General features: G+C 40.4%; 1 protein-coding gene across 1 annotated transcript in view; it reads left to right on the top strand.

Moving 5' to 3' along the window:
• Positions 1 to 21,292, top strand: part of LOC140522301 (uncharacterized) — a 55,333-nt gene that overhangs the window by 11,914 nt on the left and 22,127 nt on the right. The window contains 6 exon segments of the mRNA XM_072637570.1: positions 6,018 to 6,107; positions 10,704 to 10,830; positions 11,592 to 11,687; positions 13,106 to 13,725; positions 13,801 to 13,874; positions 14,107 to 14,167. Coding sequence (XP_072493671.1) covers positions 6,075 to 6,107; positions 10,704 to 10,830; positions 11,592 to 11,687; positions 13,106 to 13,725; positions 13,801 to 13,874; positions 14,107 to 14,167 — 1,011 coding nt within the window. The 5' untranslated portion in view covers positions 6,018 to 6,074.

The raw sequence follows: 21,292 nt of genomic DNA, 5'->3' as shown, positions 1-21,292 counted from the left end.
ACGTTCTCAGTTATGGTTCCTAATTGTATTTCCTTCTATCCTATTCTCTTCTGTTTATCCTTCTCTTTCTTTTTACCTTATCTCTCCTAAAAAGTCATTTTTTAAAATTCTGACTACTGCTTTTCTTAGTCATCCCTCCCTCTTATCACCCCCACCCTTTTCTTTTATTTCCAGTTCTCAGAAGTTACATGTATCATTTTCCCCTGTTAATATAAACAATCTAACTGATTAAGTCTCTTATGGTTTCTCTTTCATGATTACCTTTTTATGATTCTCTTGAGTCTTGTGTTTTAGTGCCAGATTTTCTATTCATCGCTATAGGGTTTTCATCAGTAATGCTTGAAAGTCTTCTCTTTCATTAAATATCCATTTATCCCCATTAAGTATTATATTCAGTTTTGCTGGATAAGTTAGTCATAATCCTAGCTTCTTTACTTTCTTGAATATCATATTCCAATTCCAATACTTCTTTAACATGTTAACTGCTAAATATTGTGTGATCCTGATTTTAGTTCTATAATATTTGGATAGTCTCTTGAAAAGGCTGCTTGCTGTATTCTCTCTTTGACATGGGAGCTTTTGAAATTGGTTATTGTATTCCTGCAAGTTTTCATTTTGGTTTCTCTTTGAGGAGATAATTGGTAGATTTTTTTCCCTCCCATTTCTGATTTGCTTTCTGGTTCCAGGATATTTGGTCAGTTTTTCTTTATAACTTCTTGAAATATAATATTTAGGCTCTATTTTTGATCAAGACTTTCAGGCAGTCTAATAATTCTTATATTATTTCTCTTCTATTTTCCACATCACTTGTTTTTCCGAAGGAGATATTTCAAATTTTGTAAAAAGCTTTTTCAGTCTTTTGATTTCATTTTATTGTTTCTTGATCTCTTATGAAATCATTTGCTTCCACTTAACTAATTCTAATTTTTAATCAGTTATTTTCTTCACTTAGGTTGTGTGCCTCTTCAATTCTGTTTTTTTAATGAATTTTTTTCTTTATTTTTTGTGCCTATTTTACCAAGTTTTCCACTTTCTTTTCATAATTTTATTGTAATTCTCTCATTTCTTTTCCCAATATTTCCTCTTCTACTTTGATTAAGAAAACTTATATTTGCTTCTTTTTATCTCTTTAGCACTTCTAGGAATTCTCTTGGGCTTTTGTCTTAAGTATACGTACACATTTCTTTGAGGGTTATAAATATTTTCATGTTGTCGTCTTCTGAGCTTGTGTCTTGATGTTCCCTTTCATAATAGCAGCTTTTGGGGGTCAGATTCTTTTCAAGTTTTATAGAAGTCACCTGTAAATATGTCAGAACCAGAAGGTTTTTTTTTCCTTTGTTAGTTCTTTTATATATAGATTCTTTCCCTTTTCAGAAGCAGATTACTTAATATTGCTATTTGATTTTCTGTTACTTTACATCTTTTATATTTTTGAAGGTCTTCCTCTACATCTTTCATGTTCTCAGGTTTTTAAAACATATACCTATGTATTGTAGGTACTGAGAATTATTTTTATTCTGATTTTGTGGTTTATCTTTTTCATTAAGGGGCCATCCCCTGACTACTTCTTAAACACACCTAATCACTGAATGGGAGTTACCTCACCCTAAGTGAATACAGAACAGGCTTTGGCCTCAAGGGGCCAAGGTCTGTCCTTGCAGCCTGAGCCATCTCCAGTCATCTTGATGAATATCTGGTCACTGGATCCAGATGGCTGAGGAGAAGAAAGTGAGGCTGGTAACCCTGTACAGCCCTTCCTCACTCAAAACAAAGTCAAGTGCAAGTCATGTCATCATTTCTCTGATGGCATGGTCTTTTTTGGCAAAGAAAGACAAACACAACAACAACAATATATTTTGTAATTTTGTTTTTCCTCTTTTTTTCCTCAAGTTGGCTGAAGCGTTGTCATTTTTGTTAATCATCTAAAAGTAGTTTTCATTTTGTGTATCAGTTCTTTTTGGTTTTTAATTTGTCTCTGTTCTCTGACAACATCTCATCTTTTGATGCTATTTTAGGCTTACTGATTAGTTGACATTCTAACTTTTGAAAATGCACATTAAATTTGTTAATCCTCTCCTCTTCTACTTTTTAATGTATTTTTTTAAAGAAATGTACTTTTTCCTCTGAGGGTTGCTCTAGTTGTATCCTTGGAAATTTGGCATACATTTTTTCATTGTCTTTCACAAAATTATTGTTTCTGTGATTTATTTCTGAGCATATTCATCTGGCCTTCAACCCATAACAGCTTTTTTAAACAGGATAAATCATTTAGCCATGTTTAATGCTCAGTTTCATCACCTCTAAAATGACTCAAAGAAGGAAATGGCAAACAACTCCAGCATCTTTGCCAAGAAAACCCCAAATGGGGCCAGGAAGAATGGAACAGGACTGAACAACAATGCTGCACCTGCAATATCCCGATTCTGTTATTTTTTGAAAATTTGGACATTTACATTTTTCCTCTTGTTTCTCTCCTCTTATTCACGATCTTGCAAACATCACAGTCAATGGCTCAATAGTCATATCCCTCATTTTTTTCAATAAAAAGGGAGAAAGTAAGGGCAGCTGGGTGGTGCAGTGGATTGTTGTTTTTTCTTCATTCTAGAAGAGAACTACTGATTCTAGGAGGGTGATATGTTGCCTTGAAGTGAGGCAGAGGCCTGCAAAGGCCTGAGCCTCACCCTCTCCTCCAGATTCACCAAAAACACAGCTGGTGATGGCTCCTGATGAAGTGGAAGACCTCGGCCTTTCCCAGGTCTCAGTTTGCCTGAGGCAACACCTATTCGGTAATCAAAGACTAGGTGAGAAGTCAGGCAAAAGATGGCTCAGTTTGTCTTCACAAAAGAATCAGTCTAAGAGGGGAAGACCCTCAGAGTTTCTCTCTGCAGTGTAGAGAGTTCTAGGGGTGGCATCAGGAAGACCTGAGTTCAAATCCACGTTCAGGTACCTGCTAGCTGTGTGACCGTGGATAAGTCATTTCACCCTAGATTCCACATCTATAAAATGGGGTCTGTAATAGCACCGGCTTCCCAGGGTTGTTATGAGGGCCCAATGAGATAGTCCCTGTAAAGTACTTAACAGGGCCTGGGACACGGGAAGGTCCAGGTAAACATTGGCTCTCTTATTTATCCACAACATCTACCAAAGGACTGGCATCCTCCAAGATCAGCTCAACGCCCTCACTCTCTCCTGGTTTCCCTTGGGTCCATCTGCTTGACAGAGAAAACAGACACAGTGGGCACTGCCTTCTCCCCTCCTCCGTGATCCTCGTCCCACGGAGCCCACATAGGGCCTGGCCCTCCTCGGATCCTCGGCTCTTCCCCAAAACACAACCCAGGCCACAGCAGAGCCTTCCATCGCCCCCGGGAGCCAGGCTGGTGGCCGGAGCCCTCGTGACCTCTGCTGCTACCCCGGATCCACTCGTGTGCTGCTCCTCAGGCCTCGGAGTCCGCGGGGGCTGAGCGAGCCCTCCCGACCTCGAGCCCCCAGCTCGTGGTTTCCTTCCTCCGAGCCGTCGCTTCCCTTCGTGGTTGCGTCACTTCCTCCGGGAAGATGGCAACGCACACGAAGCATCTGCTTAGAGTGCGAGCGGCTGTGGGGCGGACTAGACTGGGGGAAGCCCCAGGACCCTTCCAGGTCTGCGACGCCACCCCCGGTGACTTCCCGTGGGCTCTAGCGCTGTGAAGATGACGCACGCTTTAAGAGCAGGAGAAGAGGGCGGGACTCCTGGCAGGATGGGCCGGGAGGGGCGGGGCAGACAGGGAGGCAGGATCGCATTGCAGGCAGGGGGAGGGCCGTGCCTCAGGCATGCGCAGAAGGCGCCTCAGCCTCCAGACTACGATTCCCAGCAGGTTGTGCGTGCCTCCCCGGCCTTTTCAAAGCAAAAGGGCTAGAGGATGAGGGGATATCCGTCGTACTTTGTCACTTCCGCCTCTTCCGTGCTTGTTGGTGGCGGCTTCCCATCCTCGGACCTGAGCTCCAGCGTGACGGGGTGAGGGGAGGCCGGGAGCGGGCCCAGGCCCAGGCGGAGGCTGGCTGCGGGGGGGGGGGGGGGGGGGGGGGTCGGGCCCCGAGGGCTGGGTGGGGAGCTCACAAAGAAGGGGAGGGGCTTCCGCCAGAGGAGGAAGGCAGCCCCCGAGGCTTTCCAGGGGTCTGGGGACGTCCGTGGGGGTAGAGGCTGGTGGAGGGCCAGGCGGAGATGGGGCCTTTGGGCGGGTTCTGATGCTCAGATCAGGTCCTGCCCCTCCAGGCCTCTGTCCTTACCTGGTGCCCAGGGTCCGAGGGCAGGTAGTCCCGGTGTGTGTCCATCTGCTTCTCGTTCCGTCCTTCCTTGTGGCCTCATCTCCTCCCGACATCCTCCGGGGCACCCCCTCGTCGGGGAAGCCTTCCCTGACGCTCGCGAGCGTCCCTGCCCCCAGTCTGCCGAGAGGGTCCCGTGTCTGATCTCCAGTTTTGTCTCTAAAGAGATACTGGGTCCCCCTGGAGAGAAATGACTCTTTCGTGCTGCCCCCCCCCCCCAAAGAAATGACTTTCCTTCTCCCTTCCCCCCAGTAATGAGGTTTGAGGGGGGGATTCAGGGACCAGCCCCCAAAGACCGGAATACAGGACAGGGTCCTCTGGAATGAATTCAGAGACTTAAGCATTCTTTAAGTCAGGGTGGCAAGGGTTTATTTATTGTAAGGCCAATATGTCGTGCAGAGCTCTTTAAGGAACTTGCAGCTTTTAACAGGAGAGATGCTAAAGCTTATATAGGAAAAGTAATGGATTATCTGGCAGATATGCTAACTAGGTGATCACTTTCAACCTTGGTCATTGGGTCATTCACTACTGGAAACCAGGGAAAGGGGTTTCTCGGGATGTAGTTTTGGTCTGTTATGTCTGTAGCAAGATAGCTCTGAGAGTTGATGTCTGTAACTTGCCCTCTGGATTGAATATGATAACCTTGGGAATCAATACATGATAATTCTGTGGTTATGAGATAGTCCTGTTTTTACAAGAGAATTTCTTCAGAGGTCAGCTTGTTCCTGTGATGGGGAAAATAGTTCATTTTTCTGGGGCCACTCATGAGTAATTGCTGGGAAATGTAGTTTGTCTTACTGGGACCCACTTAGGAGTTATTTCTAGGTAGTATCTTTGGGCTGGGGAGAAAACTGTCAGGGATAATGTTTTGAAGGTAGGGAGAAATGTGGTCTTGGTATCGGGGTCCAAGCACAAGCACCCCATCATTCCCCCCCTTAAACAGATGGGACCCAAAATCTTGGGGTAAGGGATGTAGGTCTTGACTTCTGAAACTGCTTCATTTTGCTGATGGGCATAGAACTACCCCTGCCTCGTGAACTTCCCCCATTCAGTGGGCTGGGTCTTTAGCTAGTGTCCACAACTTGGTCAACAGCCAGGTCCAGGGAATAATGGGTCACAGTGTTGGACAGAGGTTGGTACCCAGTCATTTGCAAGTGAATGGCACTGAGCCTAGAAGAGAGAAATCTGGCCAGGAGATTAAGCAGACAAGGGCCTATCCAGGGACAGGAGGGACGTGGATGACTCCCATTTCTCCCCAAACTTTCTTATCTGCCTTCTATATTTTGATCAAACCTTTATCTATCTTTCCAAATCTTTTGAACCCATTACTCAGACTATTCAACTTTCCTTTATATTTTTACACAGACAAGATAACTTATAAGTTATTACACTTCACTAATTTATTAACATAACATGTACTGCCTTAAACAGAAGAGGCTTCTGACTTCAACCTCACAACTGAATAGATATACATCCTTGTTTTATTCTCTGCCCCTACTAAGGAAAAATGCCTCCTTCCCCCAAAGAAATGACTTGTTTTCCCTCTGGGCCCCACCCCCAGGAAAGAAATGACTGTTTCCTTCTGTGTGTCTCCCCTCCCCCTGCTTCCCTCCCTAATCCCAGAAGCCCACCAGTGGAGAGGTAGGCATTACTTCTCTGTGAGTAGGGGATGCCCACTGCATGGCCCCTCATTCTCATAGTTCTCCTTCTCTCCCCAGCTCTGCCTTCTGTGGCCTTTTCCCTGCCCTAGCAAGGGGGAGCACTGAGGAAGAGGGATGGCTCCTGTGCTGAGAGCCAGGCGTGGACAGGTGAGTGCTACTTTCTGCTTTTCTGAAATACCATCTCAGTTAGGATACTTTCTTTGTCCTATGCTATAACCCTAGAAATTGTGCGCATCAAGGAATCTCATATTTAGAGCTAAAAGACACAAAAGACACCAATTTACCTTCCCCACAGAAAAAAGACACCTTACATTTACTTTTTAAAAATTTTGAGTTCCAAATTCTTATCCTCCCTCCAGTCCTTCCCCTACCCAATGAGAAGGCAAACAATAGGACACCCATTTTACTGTCCCTGGTCCAAAAAAAGTGCAAAAGAGAAAGTGAAAAAGAATATACCTCAACATGCCCTCCAAGGTCATCATTTCTGTCTTCATATTTTATAGTTAGTCCTTTGGAATTTTCATGCATCATGATAATGTTACAGAAGCTGTTTCAACATACAGAAAAAGAAAGGCTCCTACCAAATTCCTTCTATAAGCAAAGGTGATAAGATTAGACGTTCATATTTGGTTCCAAATTATGAAAACTACTAACATAATAGATTGTATTAATGACATAGACAATGAAAAGAATGTGGTTCTATCAGTAGATGCTTTGACAAGATACAACACCTGCTCCTCTTAAGAACATAAAAGGTAGGAATAAAGAAAAATGAGGGTTCTCCCCCTCACACTCATCAGATTGGCAGAATTGACAGAAAAGTAAAATGAGAAATTCTAGATGCCCTGTGGGACAACAGGGACATTAATATGCTGTTGGTGGTTGTTGTTGGTCTTCTTCAAGAGCCATGACCTCAGGAAGATGATGCCATGACTTGCAAATAAATTAGGTGTAAGTGAGGGAAGGCTGTGCAAGGTCACCAGACTCACTTTCTCCTCCTGAACCATCTGGGTCCAGTGGCAAGATAGAAATCAGGAAGGCTGGAGATGGCCCAGCATGCAGTGGGAGACCTTGGGCTTTTGAAGCTAAGGTCTTTAGGAGTTCTCACTTTGACTGAGGCAAAGCCCTATTCCTTGATTAAGGCTGGGTTAGAAATGTGGGGAGGAATGGCCCCTTTTATCTAACAAAAAATAAATAAAATTAATGTGTGAGGGGAAGACCCTCAGGGTTTCTGGCCAAAACAGAAACAATTTGTATTTACATAGTAAATGGGTTACTGGAGCGCAAACAATGACCACCTAGTGGTGCTTGGGCTGGCACCTGTTGTTGACCAATCCATGAGAACCAGAGTGAATTGGATTCCAGTCTGAAATCTAGCTAGTAAATCCCCAAGGGATGATAGCCCATATGGATGGAGGGAGAAGGAGGAGGGAAGGGAAAGGAGAGGAAGGAGCTGAGTTACCCAGCTGGAATTGGGCAGTTGGGTTGCCAGTGGGTCAGCTTAGACTACTCATTGGTTATTGTTTGTCCTTCATTTTGGAAAAGGACCATGTCATCAGGAAGATGATGCCATGACTTGCAAATGAATTGGATTTAAGTGAGGGAGGGCTGTACAAGGTCACCAGCTTCACGTTTTCCTCTGGTGCCATTTGAGTCCAGTGGCAAGATAGAGATCAGGAAGACTAGAGATAGCCTCCACAATTTGATGGAGCTACTGCTTGAAAGCAATTGGGAATATTACCAAACCGTGCACATACCCTTTGGCCCAGCAATACTACTACTAGGTACAAAGGCGTCAAAGAAAGGAAGTGACCCTTCTGTATAAAAATATTGATAGCAGCTCTTTTTGTGGTGGCAAAAAATTGGAAACTGAGGAGATTCCCATCATTTGTGGAATGACTGAAAACGTCAGGTGATAGAAAAATATTGTAATACAAATAATCACACAAGGAACTTTTTCATAGAACCAAAGGAACACTTACATGAATCACTACAAAATGAAGTGAGCCGAGTGGGGAAAAAAAATTATCCAGTGACAATATTGTAAAGACAAAAAATTGGATAAATTTAAAAACTCTGACCAGCACAATGACCAACCATTTTGTTCCAAGAGAATTCATGATGAAATATACGCCCCAACTTCTGATATTTTATGTGATTGACTTTACTACTTGATGTTCCAGTAAATAATCTGAATTAATTTCTTTAGGAATTGACAGATTTCATCTCTTTGCTTTATAAAAGACTCTCAAAAGTATTCACCACCACAATTTAAAAGCATCCATTCTGTGGCACTCAGCTTTCCTCATATTTTTCATGTGGTCAATGTGGGAATTTGTTTTGATTGTTTATGAATTGTTATTAAAAGGATTTTGCCTATCTTTTTTTTCCTCCAACCTAGAGCGGGATGGCAAGTGGTAGAAAATAGATTTTGTTAAGGGTGGCCCTCCTTCCTTAGACTGGAGAAGGACAGATGAGAAGAATTCCCTTAGGTATGGGCCTTCCTACGTCCTGCTACCCTGATATGTCATACCTTTTTGTCTAATGTAAAATAAGGTTTAAGATTCAGGTTTTTGATTCCTATCTGCTTTTGGGATAAATGTTGTGTTAAAGTGAATTAAACTAGAGAGTGAAGAGGCAGCAGAGTACAAGGAAAAGAAGACCAGGTTGTGTGTCAGAGGGCTTGCATTTGAGATTTACTGTAATTTTTAATAGCCAATTGACTGAACACTAACTACTTCTAAGAATAAAAGTGTTTTACTTACCATTAATTGAGGATGAATAAAAAAAGAAATAGAGCAATATAAAACATGAGTAGTAGAGACACAGCAAGCCTAAAAGAAATTATTCTGGTAATAAATGTTAGAAAAAGATCCGAGACTAGTGAAGACCATGTTTCAGGTGTGATGGGATAATGGTGATAAGAAAGGGGTACTTGTGAGAAAAGTATACAAGTTAAATCTTTTCCTTTTATTTTCTCATTGAAGAAGGATGAAGTTGAACTTAGGAATGAGAACCCAAAAATTGTCAGCAGCAACTGAATACCAGAAGAAAATGGAGAAAGAACCAGGGGAATTCTCGCTTTTTTAATTAGTAGCTTCTGAATTTCTGCATCATTTTCCTCAAACCAGTCTAGGTGTTTGTGATTGTTCTGACCCAGATGAGTTAATGCAGTGGTATGCACCAAATATCTAAAAGACTTCCACTCCCTTTCTGCTTTACTCAACTGTGTGTTGGCTCAGCTTTCCCTCCAAATTAGCAACAAACTGTTCCTGCTCAGAGAAGTGCTCTGATCTGTTGACATTGATTCTTCTGGTAGCCATTTTGCCTTTGGGCTGTGGCTTTTGTTGAATGTGAATATGTAATTTGGAGAGGATAAGTCTATGATCAGTCCAGCAATCTGTACTACACATTGCCTTCATCATTCTCATATCCCGTCTTTCCCTTCTCTTTACAGTCACATGATCTATGAAATGCCACTGTTTGCTGTGAGGGTGCATCCATGAAGTTTTTTTGTGTTTAGGTAAAGGGAAGACAGTGTTGGTGATGAGAACTTCATGAAATGCATGAGTCTTCAGTAGTAAGTGATTACTGCTGTTGCTGTTTCTAACTTCATTCCTCCCAAGGACTCCCTGACATGTCTGGTAATCTGAGCCCACTCCAGCATTAAAGTCACCCATAATTAAAAGCTTGTCATGTTTTGGCACATTGATGATAAAGGTCTCCAGGTCTTCATAAAATTTTTCTCTCACCTCATCAGGGTTCATTATGGTGGGAGCATAGGCACTGATGAAGGTGACATGGCATTTTCCTGCAAGTGGCAATCAAATTGTAATAAGTCTCTTCTTCACTCCTTTTGGTAGACATACAAATCTGTTGACTAGATTAGTTTTGATTGCAAAACCTACACAAGCTTCAGTGTATTATCCTTCACTGTGGCCACTTCAGAAAAACTTGTACTCTGCCCTGACTTCAGTAAGCTGGCCTTCATTTACCAGCCTTGTTTGACTCAGGGCTGCTCTTTCTCTGTGATACCTGCTGAATTCTCTTGGAACAAGAGATGTCTGTCTTTCAGATCTACTGTATTATGTGTTGTATATAAGCGTCTGCACATTCCATATACCAAAGGTGAGTGAAATCATCTTTGCAGGAGTTTTTGTACATTTTCTTGTGTTTCGGCCGCAGGGTGGAATCCCCACCTGTTGCAGTAATCAGACCAGGGTAAAGCACACAATTTTGGGCACCTTTTCCAGCCCTTTCCTCACACCAGGAAGTGAGCAGTGCGATCCTTGCAAGGCTGCTTAGACACCCAGGGGACTGCCGAATGCCATTGATGCTGCAAGTAAGAAGATGACCCTATGGCCTGGGCTGCCTGTGGGCAGGGTTGTGACAATAGCTTCCAGTGTATCCCCACCTGCTGCTTCATCGCTTGCCTTTCGCCACATGAATCTGAGATAGATAAAATGGTATGGGTGATGTGTTCAGATTCCCACAGTTGAATAAAGGTTTCTCACAAGTCAGGAGTTGATCTAGACCTATAATTGAACAGGGAAAGAACTGAGCTACCTCCAGAATTGAGTCACAAAATGGAGTCAGTATGGTTGAATCAAGCGCCTCAATTCCCTGTACCATGTGCTGTCCTAAAACATCAATTTTCTCAGCTTACTGGCAAGCAATTTACATTTGAATTTCATAATACTTACAGGTACAGCTGGGTAAGCACAAATGTTTTTGGTATTTCAGGAATCGGTCACATTCAAGGATGTGGCTGTGGAATTTACCCAAGAAGAGTGGGTACACTTGAACCCGTCTCAGAAAAACTTGTACAGGGATGTGATGCTGGAGAACTATAGGAACTTCATGTCTTTGGGTAAGAAAACTACCCCTTTGGACTCTTGACATGATATGAAAACTTTCAAGATTTTAAGTTATTTTTTGGCCTAAAAGAGGAAGCTATTTCTAATCCTTTTTTAGTCAAGAGACAGATTACTTGAGCTACCTTTTTCCAGGAAAAAAAGTCTGTGCTCAGTATGCCTGGAAATTGATTTCTTGATTTGTTGTTATCCTTGAGAATGTATCTTCTCCTCTCTGTTGCTTCAAATCCAAGATTTTCTTTTTAAGCCCAGTGTAGGTTTCATCATAGACAATGTTTCCTCTATCTAAGAAGGGAGTAAGTCTAAACTATTTTTTCCTAAGTCCTACTCAATAATCCATTCTATCACAATATAGAGTGTCCTTTGGTGGTCTTTTATACTATGCTTGAGGTCTTCCTTACAGGCCTACTTTTTTCCCAAAGAGGCCTTAAACCACTTTGGAATTCCTTTATTAAGTTTTATGGTTGCTTTTTTAAAAATGTACTTTCTCCTCACCCAGACACCCCAAAAAAGTAAAAATCCTACTTCTTCCTCCCTCCAGCCCATTGAGCTGTTTGAAAAACAATGTTTTTCACATTAATGAAAACAAAAATCTCAGACAAAATCAGCTAACCCAGTGACCTTGATGGTATAAGATACATTCAGTGCCCTTCTTCCCCTACTTTTATACCAAGAGTTGGAAGGGGTATTTCATCTGTCTGTTCTATGGGGGAACTGTGAAATGACTCCCTAGCACTTTTTCATTTTCAATGAACAGGATTTGCCGTTTCCAAACCAGATGTAATCTGTCAATTGGAAAGAAAGGAAACATTTTGGATGCCAGAGGAAGATATTCCCAGAACCAGATGTCCAGGTGACTGCATAAAAACCAAGCAGATGAGTCATTGCAAACTAATGATCTGTTGGTCATTTTAGGTGAAAACTCTTAAAATGTTGAACAGGGTGGCCTATCAAAGCTTCTCAGGCCTGTTGAGAGCAGCTGGGACTTTCAAATTGCATTTTTTTACCTCAAGAAGTTACTTTTTAAATTTATCTCTTCATGTACTTCCACTGTCAGAGAAAGTTGTTGCCTTAGTCCAGGGCAGTTATTTGTCTTCTGTTCCTTGAAGATCATCTTCTCTTAAACAGGCATTCTCCTGCTTCACTTGGATGAATTCATTCTCCCTTTGAAAATAAGTACACTATTTATGACATTAAATACTGTAGCCTTTTTAATTCTTAGTTCTCTTCTGATATTTCCTTCTGTTATGTTTTCATTTTTATGTTGCTTTGCTGCTGGTACTTTTAAAAATATTTAATCCTAACCTAATTCCCTTTTCTTCAGGCTGTCATGTTATCTGTCACCCTCTTTTTTATAAAAGCACATTAACATGTACACATAATAGTTCTTATGTAGCCATAACCCCATCATTGGACCTAGGTTTTCAGTATTTTGCTGTTCCACAAAAAACTATTGTGGAAATTTTACTGAGAGTGCTTTGTTTGCTTTCAGTAACATATTGAGGATGCAGACCTAGTCCTGGGTCAAGGAATTGGGTCAAGGAATATGAACAGTTTTGTAGCTCTAGGTGAAATTGCTGTTCCTTTTCAGAAAAATGGCAGCAGCTTCTTAATAAGTAGCTATTTGCCAAAACTTATTATTTTAAAGTATCTTTTTTAATCTGATGGCTATTTATTGCTACCTCCAAATTGTTTTCATTTTTACTTCTTTAGTACCAGAGTTTTGAATAATGTTTCAGGTAATTGTTAATAATTTCTCTTGGCCAAAATGCCTGTATGTCACACTCTTTAAAAATGTGAATCAATTCCTTACAAAGTAGATATGTTGGATTTTTAGGGAATATTTATGGCAACAATTGTCACATTTTCCCTCTCATAGTTCTTTTTTATTCTGTTTACTTAATGTATTTATATCTTTTCCTCACTCTAAACTCTATTCTCTATTCCTTTCCTTTTTCACTTTTTCTCTTCCTGTTTTCACCTCAGAGAGTAAGGATACATTTACAATTTCTCAAAATCATCCTTTTTCTTCCGAAGGCTTATTTTATTCAAATGTCAGTTAGTTAGAGTAAGCATTCATTCATCCCTTCAGGTAAATCATTTATATATGTTATCTTTGAGTCATCATACTTTCAAGTAAGCTATATTGATTCTTAGTGAAATACTAGTGAGACTTCCAAAGTGAAAAGGCAAGAGAATAGCTATAAAACTAAGGACCTTGGGAAAGGGTAAAAAAGGATAGGTTAATCAGCTCTTTATTCTTCATTTCAGTGAGGAGAAAATTTACTGGAGATAAACCTCTTGAATGTAATGAATATGGAAAAGTCTTCTGGAGTAAAGAGCATTTTGCTGTGCATCAGAGAATTGGTACTGGAGAGAAACCTTACAAATGTAGTGAATGTGGGAAGGCTTTCAGGGATAAGACACAACTTGCATGGCATCACAGAATTCAGACTGAAGAGAATCCTTATGAATGTAGTGAATGTGGGAAGGCTTTCAGGAATAACTCACAACTTAGAGTACACCAGAGAATTCATACTGGAGATATTCTTTATGAATGTAAGGAATGTGGGAAGGCTTTTCTCTTCAACTCAGAACTTATTCGACATCAAAATATTCATACTGGGGAGAAACCATATAAATGTAATGAATGTGGAAAGGCCTACAAGAGGAAGGAATATCTTACTGTACATCAGAGAATTCATACTGGAGACATCCTTAATAAATGTAAGAAGTGTGGGAAGGCTTTCCCCTACAACTCAAATCTTATGCGACATCAAAAAATTCATACTGAAGAGAAACCTTATAAATGTAATGTATGTGGGAAGACCTTCAGAGTGATCATACATCTTACTCAGCACCAAAGAATTCATTCAGGAAAGAAACCTTAAGTGTGTAATGCATGTAGGAAGGCCTTTAGATGGAGCACACTACTTCATGTCCATTAGAGAACTCATGCTGGTGAGATTCCTTATGAATGTAAGGACTGTGGGAAGTTCTTCCATCGCAATACAGATCTTATTAGACATCAAAAATTCATGTTGGAGAAAAACCTTATGTAAGTAGTGAATTGTAGGAAGGCCTTCTGGAAGAAACCACATCTTACTGTGTATCAGAGAATTCTTACTGGAGATATTTTTATGAATGTGAGTAGTGTGGGAAGGCCTTTCATCCCAAGTCAGGTCTTTCTCAACTTCAAATAATTGATAGTTTCTGAATGTAATGTACGTGGGAAGGCCTTCCACTTCAATTTATCTTACTCACCATCAGAGCATTCATACTGGAGAGAAACTTTGTGAGTGCAGTAAATGTGGAAAGACCTTCAGCTTGAAGGCAACTTGCTCAACATCAAAGAATTAATTTTGGATGGAAACATTTTATTTTGGGAAGGCCTTTCAACTAAGGACACTACTTTATGGCCATCATACTAGAGTGTTTCTTCATGATTGTAAAGTGTGTGGGAAGATTCCCCCAGCTGACTACACTGTGATTCTAAGTCCCTAGGTGCATTTCAGAGATGGCTTATTTAGGCACCGTGGGTGAAAATATCCTTCCCCTCTATAGAGGCCTGTAAAGGGGCAAAGATTTGGTATTATCCTCCCATAGACCTTCAGGGAGGGAGAGGTTATTGAGTGGATGGTGGTAGTATTAATTTTGATCTCTGGGGACATGGCATGCAAGACTCTTGGGGATGACCTCTTGTCTATGAGATGAACCTGAACTTCATGTGTGATGAATAATTGGTGATAGTGCATTGAGGAACAATATAATCTGAGGTGTGTTCTGAGGTTGCTGGTGCTGCTTCTGCTCCTTTTATTGGGTAGCCACTGTGGGCCATAAAATTTTGTATCACCTTAATTGAAACAAAGGGATGCAAGGGCCTATGGCAGATGTTGATGCAATGTGATTTCTGCCCAGTGCTCTGAATGTCCAAGGGAAGAAGTTCGTTGAAGTTCAGGTAAAGAGCTGGATTAACTGTGATCTTATGGTAGCGAAATGTCTGGTCATCTTATTAGCGACACACATGAAAAGATAAATAAGATTCCTGTTTTGGTTAAGGGAATAGAAACAGTTTTCAATGAAGAAATGAAAGGTATCAATAATAATGAAAGAATGCCCTAAGTCAGTATTGATTAGAGAAATGCAAGTGAAAACAGCTTTGAAATAACATGTCATGCTACGTCAGTGTGGCCAACATGACAGAAAAGGAAAGTGACAGATTCTAGAGAGAATGTGGAAAAATCAGGACACTAATGCACAATTCAGAACTGGCCCAACCATTCTAAAGAACAATTTAGAACTGTGCCCAAAGGGCTATAAAACTACATACCCTTTGATACAGCAATACCAATAGTAGGTCTGTATCCTAAAGAGATCAGAAAAAAAGGAAAGGGACCTATATGTACCAAAATATTTATAGTGGGTCTTTTTGTGATGGCAAAGAATTGGGACTAGAGGAAATGAACATCACTTGCTGAATAGCTGAAGAATTGCTTTTATGTCATTGGAATACTTTAAGAAATAAGGGGGATAGTTTTGGCAATATTTGGGATGACCTATTTGAATTTAAGTAAGCAAAGCCAGTAGGGCCTTGTATGCAGTAAGCAATGTTTTAACGATGATCAACTATGAATGACTTAGTGACTGATTTAAAAAAAAAATTATCTAAGAAAACTCCAGAGGATTCATGATGAAAAATGCTGTCCACCTCCAGAGAGAGAACTGACAGTGTAAATTGAAGTACATATTTTTTCACTTTTTAATTTTCTTGCTTTTTATGACATGTCTAATAAGTGTTTTGCATGATTTCACATGTATAAATGATATGTTGCTTGTCTTAGTGGCTGAAGGAAAGAGAATTTGGAACTCAATTTAAAAATGAATGTTCAAAATAAACTTGTTTTAAATGATGGGGGGGAAAGGATTTGAAATCACCCATGACATGGAACATATTATTGTACTCTTGAGACTTGGATCTTTCTGTAGCAGAGGAAAAGCCTAAGATTTCTCCCAGCCTTCTTGAACCCTAATAATGTGCTGTCAATTTTAGCCAGGTAGGGGCAGAGTCCAGCATGAGCCAATTTTTGTAGGTCCAAGCTTGGACTCTAGGGTAGTGGAAGGTTTGGTGAATGACTCATGTATATACCAGGCAGAAGTGGGTTCTCTAGCCATTGAACCAATCCCAGAATATAGTCATTTATTCTTTTCTACCTCAAAGAGTAATGATTTACAAATAGTCATTTCCAAATCCATTATGCCAGTGTGCCCTTCCCCTCAGTCACACATGTTCCATCAAACTCAGAATCTGGAGCTGTTGCTCTCTTCCAGCCCATCTTGAATGATTTCGAGGCATCAAACAGTTCCTTTTGGGCAGGCAGCATGTAGTCCAGTTGTAAAGACAAACTGGAATCACAGTGTGGTGGGCTTTAACTGAGCAGTTAATGTTTTATCCACTGAATCTTCCAAAGACAGTTCGAATGGAAGTGATTCAGTTTCTTGGCATGGCGCTGGTAGACTGTCCATGTTTCACAAGCATATAACAGTGAGGTTAGTACAACGGCTCTGTAGACCTTCAGTTTGATAGTCTAATACCTCTTCTCTCCCAAACTTTTCTTTGGAACCTCCCAAACACTGAGCTAGCTCTGGCAATGCATACTTCAACCTCATTATCAATGTGTACATCCCTGGAAAGTACACTACCAAGGTAAGTGGACTTGTTCACAGCATACAAAACTTCTCCATTTGTTGTAATCAATGGTCCCACGTATGGATGGTGTGGTGGTGGCTGATGGGGCACCTGTGTTTACTTGGTATTAATTATTAGGCCAAAATTAGCACAGGAAGCAGAGGGTTAATTCATACTTTGTATTGCTTCCATTTGAACTATCTTAGGAAGATTCTGAGGATCACCTGGCAGGATAAGGTACCAGACACTGAAGTCCTTGCTCAAGCTGAACTGCCAAGCATTTAAACTGTGCTTCAGAGAGCACAACTCCAATCAGATGGCCACCTTGTTGGAATGCAAAATGTATGGTTGCCAAGAAGGCTATTTTATGGAGAACTTCCATGGGGCAGGTGATCACATGGTGGCCAGAAGAAACAATACAAGGACACTCTCAAGGTCTCTACATGGGAGACACTGGCACAGGACTGCTCAGCATGGTGTACCCACATCAGAAAGGGTGCTGTGCTCTTTGAGCAAAGCAGAATTGAGACAGCAAAAAGTAAATGTAGGATGCTCAAATTTGGGATATCCACCCTAAATATTCACACGAACTATCTGTGCCCAACCTGTGGTAGAGCATTCTGAGTTCATATTGGTCTGATCAGCCACAGTTGGACACACTGAAATTTCGCTTTCTCATGGTGATCACATTTTGGTCCTCTTCGAAGATGAAGGACAACAACAATAAGAAGAAATGTTTTCTCCTAGAGTCACTCAGAAGGCTGGTCATTTTTCAGCCATGTCTGATTGTGACCCCCATTTGTGGTTTTCATGGCAAAGATACTGAAGTGGTGTGCAGTTTCCTTCTCTTCCTCATTTTATAGATAAGGAAAATGATGCAAACAGGGTTAAGTGGAAATACAGTCAGGGTAACAGAAGATCTAGCAGCTTCTTCATTAAGGAATCACAGGGCTTAGAAAATGATATTCCAGAGGTCCAAGGAGCAAAGATTAAAACCAAGAATCACCCAGCAAAATTGAGTATAGTACTTCAGGGGAAAAAATGGTCATTCAATGAAATAGAGGACTTCCAATCATTCCTGATGAAAAGACCAGACCTGAATAGAAGATTTGACTTTCAAACACAAGAATCAAGAGACACATGAAAAGGCAAACAGGAAAGGGAAATCATAAGGGACTTACTAAAGTTGAACTGTTTACATTCTTACATGGAAAGATCATATTTATAACTCGAGACTTTTCTAGTTGGAGAGAGGGCACAAAGTGAGTTGAATAGGAAGGAATGATATCTAAAAAAATAAAATTAATGGGTGAGAGAAGAATATATTGGGAAAAGAAAGGGATAGAATGGGGCAAATTATCTCACACAAAAGAGGCAAGAAAGCTTTTTCAATGGAGGGAAAGAGTGAGGAGGTGAGAGGGGAAAAAATGAACCTTGCTCTCATGATATTTGGCTTAAGGAGGGAATAACATGCACACTCACTTTGGTATGAAAATCTATCTTATGCTACAGAAAAATAGGGGAGAAGGGGATAAGTGAGCTGGGGGGTGATGATAGAAGGGAAGGCAAATAGGAGGAGGGAGTAATTAGAAGTAAACACTTTAGGGGAGCGACAAAGTCAAGAGAGAATAGAATAAACAGGGTCCAGGAAAGGATGGAGGAAATAAAGTTAGTCTTTTACAACATGACTATTATGGAAGTCTTTTGCAAAACTACACATATATTGCCTATATTGAATTGCTTGCTTCTCAGTGGGGAGGGAGGAAGGGTGAGAAGTTGGAACTCAGAGTTTTAGGAAGGAATGTTTGTAGAATTGTTTTTGCATGCACCTGGAAAATAAGAAATACAGGTAATGGGGTAGGGTATAGAAATCTATCGTGACCTACAAGAAAAAAGAGAAGATGGGGATAAGGGAAGAGAGGGGTGTGATAGAAGGGAGAGCAGATTAGGGAAAGGGTAATCAGAATGCACAGTGTTTTGGGTTGGGGGGAGAGGAGAGATGGGGAGAAAATTTGGAACTCATAATCTTGTGGAAATGAATGTTGAAAATTAAAGATAAGTTTTTTAAGAAGAATATTTAATTCCAATATTATATTGACTATTTGGGAAAACTGGCAAAGAAGAAGTCTTACCAAAATCTTTTTATGATACAAACATGATACTGATTGCTAAACCGGGAAGAGCCAAAACAGAGACATAAAATTATAGAACAATTTCCCCAATGAATGAAGATGCAAAAATTTAAATAAGATGTTAGCAAAAAGATTACAGCAAGTTGTCAAAAGAATACACTTTGATCAGGAATGCAGGGGTGGTTCAATATTAGGAAAATTATCGACATAATTGATTATATCAACAACAAAACTAACAGAAACCATATGATTATCTCATTAGATGCAGAAAAAGCTTTTGACAAAATACAACACCCATTTCTGTTGAAAACACTGGAGAACATAGGGATGAATGGAGCCCTCCTAAAATAATAAGTAGTATCTATCTAAAATCATCAGCAAGCATTATATGCAAAGGGGATAAGCTAGATGCATTTCCAGTAAGATCAGGGGTGAAACAAGGATGTCCATCATCACCACTGTTATTCAATATTGTTCTAGAAATGTTAGCTTTAGCAATAAGAGAAGGAAAAGAAATAGAAGGAATTAGAGAATAGGTAAAGAAGAAAATAAGTTAACACTTTCCAGATATGATGATTTACTTAGAGATTTCCAGAGAATCAAGTAAAAAGTTACTTGAAGTAATAAACAACTTTAGCAAAGTTGCAGGATAAAAAATAAATGCACATAAACCATCTGCATTTCTATATATTGCTAACAAAGTCCAACAGCAAAAGATAGAAAAATCACTTTTAAAGTTACTGCATACACAAGAAATAGACACAAAAAAAATCTACCTGCCAAAACAAACCCAGGAATAATATGAACACAATTACAAAACACTTTTTGTACAAATAAAGTCAGATCTAAATAATTGGAAAAACACCAGTTGCTCATGGGTAGGTTAAGCTAATATAGTAAAAATGACAATTCTACTTCAATTTACTTATCCACTGCCATACCAATCAAACTACCAAAAATATTTTATAGAGATAGAAAATATAATATCAGGTTCTTCTGGAAGATAAAAAGGTCCAGAATATCAAGGGAATTAATGAAAAGAAATGATAGGGAAGGTGGCCTGGCCATACCAGATGTTAAATTGTATTATAAAGCAGCAATCATCAAAACCAGTTGTTTCTTGCTAATAAATAGAGGAGTAGATCAGTGGAATAAACGTTAAGTGCACAAGATACAGTAGTCAATGACTACAGCAATCTACTGTTTGATAAACCCAAGGACCTCAGCTTCTAGGATAAGAACTCACTGTTTGACAAAAACTGCTGGAAAGACTGGAAAATGTGTGGCAGAAACTAGACATAGACCAGTGCTTTACACTATCTGAACTGGTATGCACAATCTAGGTATAAAGTCTGATACTATAAAAAACTAGGGGTGCAAGGAATAGTTTGTTTGTCAGATTTTTGGAGAATGGACGAATTTGTGACCAAATGAGATTTTGTGACCGTTTACCTTAGTCAATCCCTCCTTAACTGAACTCCCAATTGAAGAAGAGGTTTTGAGTGCCATTAGACCCCTTTCATGTGGCAAGGTACCTGGTGCTGATTCTATTCCAGTTGAGATTTACAAGGTGGGGGGACCATTGCTCATACAAAAACTGAAATTTTCCAGCTTATCTGGCAAGAGGAGGTTATGCCCCAGGAGTTCAAGGATGCCTCCATTGTCCATAGCTATAAAGATAAAGGGAATAGATTGTCTTGCGACAATCACGGAGGGTGAGGGTCAGGGGGATCTCTCAGTCATTGCTGACAAGATTCTTGCTAGATTTCTCCTTAATAGGCTGATCCTTCACCTGGAAGATGATCATATACCTGAGAGCCAGAGGAACAGTCGATATAGTGTTTGCTGCTCAGTAACTCCAAGAGAAGTGCCAGGAGCAGAACAGAAGTCTGTACACAACGTTTTAGATCTGACCAAGACTTTTGACCTGTTAGTCATGAGGGCTTATGGAAAATTATGTCAAAATTTGGTTGCCCAGAGAAGTTCATCAATATTGTATGTCAATTTCATGATGGCATGTTTGCCCAGATTCTGGATAGTGGACAATGCTCATGCCTTCCCAGTCACCAGCGGGGTGGAACAGGACTGTGTGCTTGCTCCCATGATTTTTAGCATGATGTTTTCAACCATGTTGTCAAATGCTTTCAATGAGGATGAACACTGCATCAAGGTTAACTACTGTACTGATAGTAAATTCTTCAATTTGAAAAGGCTACAAGCCAAGACTAAAGTGGAGGGAGTGTTGGTGCCTGAATTTCTGTTTGCAGATGATTATGCACTCAGTGCAGCCTCTGAAGCTGAGATGCAACAAAGTACGGATCAATTCTCTGCTTCCTGTGCTAACTTTGGCCTAATAACTAACACCAAGAAAACACAGGTGCTCCATCAGCCACTGCCACGCCATCCATATGTGGAACCATTGGTTACAACAAATGGAAAAGTTTTGAATGCGTTTTGAAAGTTCACTTATCTCGGTAGCGTACTTTCCATGGATGTACACATGTACTAGACTGACTACCAAACTGAAGGTCTACAGAGCCATTGTGCTGACCTCATTGTTATATGCCTGCAAAACATGGACAGTCTACCAGCACCATGTCAGGAAAGTGAAGTGCTTCCATTTGAACTGTCTTAGGAAGA

This window comes from Notamacropus eugenii, chromosome 1, assembly GCF_028372415.1.
Source record: "Notamacropus eugenii isolate mMacEug1 chromosome 1, mMacEug1.pri_v2, whole genome shotgun sequence".
In the NCBI taxonomy this organism is placed as follows: domain Eukaryota; kingdom Metazoa; phylum Chordata; class Mammalia; order Diprotodontia; family Macropodidae; genus Notamacropus; species Notamacropus eugenii.
This window is presented reverse-complemented; position numbering and strand designations above follow the sequence as displayed.